The 6,063-nt window shown below is 44.8% G+C and overlaps 1 protein-coding gene across 13 annotated transcripts in view; it reads right to left on the reverse strand.

Moving 5' to 3' along the window:
* Positions 1-6,063, reverse strand: part of LMO3 (LIM domain only 3) — a 201,923-nt gene that overhangs the window by 74,734 nt on the left and 121,126 nt on the right. Inside the window, exon 1 of one of the 13 annotated variants that reach the window (XM_006130273.4) lies at positions 5,592-5,722. The exons of 11 other annotated variants lie outside the window; for them this stretch is intronic. Coding sequence is in view for 1 of the 2 variants with exons in the window: in XM_006130272.4 (XP_006130334.1) it covers positions 4,153-4,177 (25 nt within the window). In the remaining variant the exon portion in view is untranslated. Of the gene's footprint in view, positions 1-4,152; positions 4,477-5,591; positions 5,723-6,063 lie in introns of those variants that run through there. One more of the 13 variants, XM_006130272.4, reaches the window with a different exon arrangement.

Below are 6,063 nucleotides of genomic sequence, written 5' to 3' on the forward strand. Positions count from 1 at the left end.
ATACAGAGAGCCACTCACGCGCCATTATGAACGGGGGTTAACACGATCCTCAAGGGCAACAGCTATTAGCACACCGAAGAACACCTTTTGAAGAACCTTTATCAAGAACAATGGAGGAAAAAGCCTTATGGAAAAATCCCACTGGATATTTAACCACTCAAAAAAAACCCAACCCTTTAAGCATTTACATTTCCTCTGAAATAAGCATTTGGTAAATTAATATCAATGCTCTGCATGGCTTTTTTACAAGGCAGTTTCCAAACCACATACACAATGTAAAATAAAATAGAACAACAAACCTAGATTGCTTGGATTCAGTTTCAGAAGTTCAGAAAGGTGAAAGACTGTACTAGGATTTGAAACTTTAGCTTGAGGGAATCCAGGTTAAACCAGGAGCTAAAATACCGAAGGGCTTAAAAATAAATAAGTGAGCAATTTTACGTGAAAGGTGACTATGGGTAGAGAATCCAGGCTGGCGCACTCTGATTCTAATTGATCAAACCAGCAAGCAAGTATCCTGTTGCAGTTTAAAGTGAACAAGCTGCAAGAAGCGATGCAAAGCTCAAAAATCCGAGACTGCAAAAAGAGTCAAACCTCTGGATTCCCAAAGGCTTATGTGGGGGTCACCACATGATAAAGAGGGTATGGCTTGCATGATCCTCCAACTGGAAGGGGTACATACAATGCGACAAAAGGTAAGGACATGGTCAAAGGTGAGGTCAAGATTTTTAACTTTATTCACTGCTCCTGAATCACTCAAGCAGAAACATGAGAAGGGAGAGAGCCTTTGTGCCCCAACCTAACAGTGCCACCTATTTTCTTGAGGTGGAGATAAAGGTGGCTCAGACAAATCCAACTGGCAGTATCTATCTTCTAAGGGACAAAGCTTATAGGATCCTCTTTTATAGGATCCATGCTGGGAGTGTGTGGGGGGGGGGAGGGGAAAAGAGAAAAGAGGTTTTTCACAGCTGCATTAGAAGACATCTTATGGTACTTCAAAAGGAAGGAGGCTTCATTGGCTGAAAATTGTACCAATGCTGCTGATCTTTAACATTAAGTATTTTAGTACATTTTCCCCAAAAGCGATCCTCACCTCTGTCACCTCTTCCCCCACTGCACTCCCTCAAAAGAGTGTTGGCAGTGCCTGACCGATTCTTAGTTTACTTTCCCCTCCTCTTTTCCAAACCCTGGACAATTTCTAGAATACACTCCCTAATTGTATTCGTTGTGTGGGACACATTAAGGCATATGGCCTCATGGACAAGCTCTTGCCCATTAATGATCTCACACGATCCCTATGGCAACTATAGCAATTACTTACATGGAAAGTGATCAATTAAATTAAAAGATGGCCAGAAATATATTAGTCTGAAATAAAGAGTGCCAGAATCTTAGTGTCAGCCTGCTCTCAACTGATCACCATCTGGATACTTCTGTTCTAAGGAGAACTGGAAAATTTCCTGTGGGTTCAGTCACCACCCAAACACTGTTTGTTGCTGAACTGGTAGAAGAAACATGCACCCTTCTACAGCACAAGCTACTGCTATCAGCACTTCCAAAAACACTCAACTCAGTCAGTGGAGCACCTGATCTGTAAAAATAAGCCAAGGTTTCCCTATGCAGTAGTGCAAAGCACTACCCATTATCCCTTACAGATATATAGTCTAGACTGATCACAATTATTGACCTCAGTCTGACACTCTCAAATTAGCATTTCTTAATAGTCCTGATAGATTATCAAGGATTTTTAAGTCACTGCAGCCAGACTAGCTTTGTAGCTTGAAGATATTTTCCCAGACACCATCTTCCACCTTTGAATTTCTGGCGAAAGGTAAGAGAAGATTTTTATCTCTGATCTACTGATTCCTAGACTTTACCCTAATCTCCCATAACCAAATCCTTCAAAGTGACTCATCCCTATTCTTTTTATTTGGAACGTACTGCGGAATGGCTGTCAATTTGCAGATAGGGCCACCACAAAATAAGAAAGTGGGAGGGGGAGAGAAATGGAGCTAATCCTGCTCCTGAAAATAGAGCACGCAGCAAAAATAAATAAATCTCATTCCAACTGTATAACCATTATTCACCCTCTTCCTCAATTTGAGGAAAAGTATTTGGGGTAACTGGTCAGTAAAATATTGGCAATGACTGAGAATCAGTGCCCCCCTTGTGGAAGCTGCTGGACAGAACATCCTGTTCTTCCTACACAGATGATATTTTAGTGAAACTGAAGTGTCAGTCATAGGCTAAGCATCTAATTCTTCCATTCATATTTTGCACTGGATCCTTTACACATTTAGGGCTAAATTCTGCCCTTGGTTTGGCACAATTCTTGCCAATATCAATGGGCCAAGCCTCACAGAGGATCAAGTTTTGCCCACCTTTTGAAAAAGACTTGTTTGGATAGCTTGTTTAAAGAATCTTACAATGAAATATTTTTCAAACAAAATACACAACATCAACAGAAGAGTTAAAGATTCAGGGGTAGGGGAAACCCCAAACACTTTTCAGCATAGGTGGCTTCCATCCATTTCCAGACCATTCCAGAGTTTGCAGTTTGGTTGAATGTCAACACCTCCACTATACAAACTGTTCCCAGAGCCCCTACTTTTCAGATGCATCTGCTACCTTGCAGTCTCACTTACAAAGCAGCCAACAGCTTCTCTCCCCATCAGTCCGGAGCAATAAAGATACAAGTGTTAGAGACATGAAGTGTTCATAAACTGAGATACATTTCATAACTTGCTTATAGCATATCAGGAGTCGTAACTAGTTTGAGATTGACATGTAAATTGTTCTATGGAAAAATCTTATTGCCTCCAACACCCTGCTATTCCCAGTTATTTGACAGGTTAAGGGAAATTATAATTAAAAAAAAAAGAGGCAAATAATAGCCTGTGCAGTGTGGTGCACAGAAATAAGTAGAACCATTTCATTTAAACTCTGGTGAGCTTTTAATTGCCTGGATTGCATTGTGAAGCAGCCTAACGGTTGATTGCTTCCATTATGCTCTCTTGTTCTGTGCCATTCATCTGCACAGGCTCAGCTTCTGTAGTTAACACAACAAAGTAACCGCAACTCCATAACACCCAGGGTTTTGGGGGGGTTTTTTTATTTAAAAAAGTAAGATTTGAGTACTGTAAATGTAGATTCTTTTGCACACTTTTGTTGTTTACTATGGCAAAATTAGCTCAAAACTTCACTCCCGCCTTCTAAAAAAGAGACATGTGTGAATCACATCTCTTTTAGGGTGAATGCTGAGGGGGGGGAGGGGGAGAAGGGGAGGTTAGATAGATACTAAAATAGGAATGCAGTCCCACAGCTGGGAGCACTGACACAGATTAAAGAATTTGGCTACCATCACCATTTGATTGCCAGGAGACACCAAACAAAAGATTTGTCCCCCTCTTTTTGAAAACTAGATTGGGCCTAAAAGGTTGTTTCTCTCTGTTCATTGGCCCAGAGCATCCCAGCAGGCTGTAGCCCCCTAAGGGACAACAATGTAAATAAATGATCCCCAATCTCAGGGACTGAAGCTGCTTCTTAACTGTGCCCCTATCCTTACAACTCCCCCCCCCCCCTTTTTTTTTTTTTTTTGAGAGCGAGAGCGAGCGAACGCAATGGTGCTGGGAACCAATTTGATTCCCTTTTTCTCCAATGCAGCTGCAAGGCTCAGAGATACTGACATTTTTCCACTCTTATCAGTTTAATTACAGTTACCATGGCAGCAAAGTGCTAGTGCTTGGCAAAGGCCAACAAGAGATTTGCAAGACTGAGTTCAATTTTGATGCAGCTCACATGCAAAATAAAAAAAAAATAAGAAACATACATACATTCTGCAACAAAGGACCCCTTTCGGAGTTAGGCGCTCAAGCCTTTTGTGCTAATTCCTTTTCAAGCCACACAGGGATGGGGCAAGGGGTGGCAAAAGAAGGCACAATATTTGTTGCACCTAAGCAAGATTAATTGGTTTAAGCAGCCGTCCTACAAAACTGGTCAAGGAAACAATATTTCAGAGCTCTGTAGAGCACAGACAAGCGCGCGCGGGCTACAGTAGCGTCTTTAAAGAGAGAAGCCAGCCTGTTTAAACGTTCCCAGCAAGTGCACGGCTGTTGCTGAGTGCAAACTTAAGACACGAGATGGTAACCTTACCAAAACTTTTCTCCTTTTTCTGCATGAGTTGACTTCAGAGTGCCTGCCCAGCGCCTTCTCATTGAGCGCCCAGTTCCAGCCCAAGCAGCAAGTATTTCCCCACTTTGGGTCAAATGAGGAGCCTTGTGAGCTGCAGCCAGACACGCACCAGACAGCCGAAGCCGGGCTATTGTGCAGGCACTTTGGAGACAGGGGTGGGGGAGGTGGAGAGTGGGCAGGGGACTGGTGGAACAGACAAGCCGAGCCACTGGCAAGGGAGCAGCGTACAGAATGATGGCGAATGACAAAACCACATGCCTCCCTAACTCTGCCCGTAATCCTATAATCCCAGCGGTCTCCTTTAGCTGCGTTGTAACAAATGGATTTGATTAAACTGTCACATGCAGCGCTAGCCTACCATATCATGTTCAATATGGAAAAGATCATAAATAGATCTAGTATTTCATAACACCCGCCTGGCCACCCTCCTGCGCCCCACACATACCCTAGGTTAAAAAAAAAAAACCCACACTGCATCAGAGCCCCAGTGTGCTACCCCAGGGGTATTTATTTGGCATTTCACTAGACCCTCTCCCACCCATTTGCTTTGCCTTGCCTTAACAAGCAAGCAAACACACACACACATACACATCTGTGGCAAATGGAGGCGTGTTTATGGCTGGACCCCTTCTCAGGGGCTCCCAAGCCTACAGAGCCAGTTACAAATTAAAACTGCTGCAAAGGGAGGTGTTTGGATTAAAGCGGAGCGAGATGGAAACCATCCACCTGCTCCCCTGATCATTGAGAATAAATTTCCGAGACGCTCTGGAAGGAGGAGAGGGGAAGGGGGGGGGGGGGGAAATGTGGAAATCGCTGCAGTTTCATTGTTAACTTTGACTGCTGTTTCTCCAGACATTCAGCTGCGCGAGGCGCCTCCGACTGCATGTATTTCATGTCTCATCATTAAAATAATGAAGCCTCACATGATTTAAACAAAACCCTCTCAGCAGAGCTGCAGCTGGAGCGAAAGTTGCAGTGCCGAGCCGCGCGCGTCTCGGTGCGTTGCAGCCCCAGCTTATGACTCATTAGGCGAGAGGGATGCGCGCACACACACAGCAATGACCCCGAGCCGGGGTGTACAGTTGCCTCACTTACCTTCTCAATTAAGCGATACAGGGGGAGGCAGTTCAATAAGCACAGTGGCCGCTTTGTAGCGCTTCTCCTTGGGAAAGGTCAAAAAGCAGCATTGTTTTTTGGGGGGGGAGGGAGGAAGATATAGGGGGGAGCGGGAGAGAGGGGGGAGCGGGGGAGGAGATCGCTATTCTTTTAAGTTTAAAATAATGAGGTCCTCCAGGATCCGCCAAGTAATTGTGTTGCCCGCATCCGAGCTACAGGTGTCCTCCTTTTAGTATCTTGCAGTCCAAGGCTGTCTCTCGCCGTCCTGGCTGAGGACAACTTACCTAAAAGCAGCGTGTGAGGAGCCGCGTTGAATGAAGTCAGGGCTTTATCAGCTGCAAAATGCAATCCCTTACCAGCCAGACATAATACAGCAAAAGAAAAGGTCACTCGGTTATTACTGAGCCAGCCGAACCCAAACAGCTCTTGTGGAAGACCACAGAGAAAGCAGCTCCCTTCCGATTTAAGGCTATTTACCTCTCTTCCACCCCCCCTCCCCACACACCCACCCACCCTTCCTCTCCTTCCCCCCACCCCCTCCAGTTCTGCAGCTCCACTCAAGTACAGCCGCCCTCGGAAAGTGCAAAGCAGCCAGGAGACAGATTGGGCTTTGTTGGTAATTTCCCATGGTGAAAATTTACAAGCCTGAGAGTGCAGTCAGCAAAACCACATGCATATGCTAGACACAGACACCAGGGACAACCTCTCGCTCATACACAAAAAGTGACCTCTACAGAATCCGTTCAGCACCAGCCT

This window comes from Pelodiscus sinensis, chromosome 1 (genome assembly GCF_049634645.1).
Source record: "Pelodiscus sinensis isolate JC-2024 chromosome 1, ASM4963464v1, whole genome shotgun sequence".
NCBI classification, from domain to species: Eukaryota; Metazoa; Chordata; order Testudines; family Trionychidae; genus Pelodiscus; species Pelodiscus sinensis.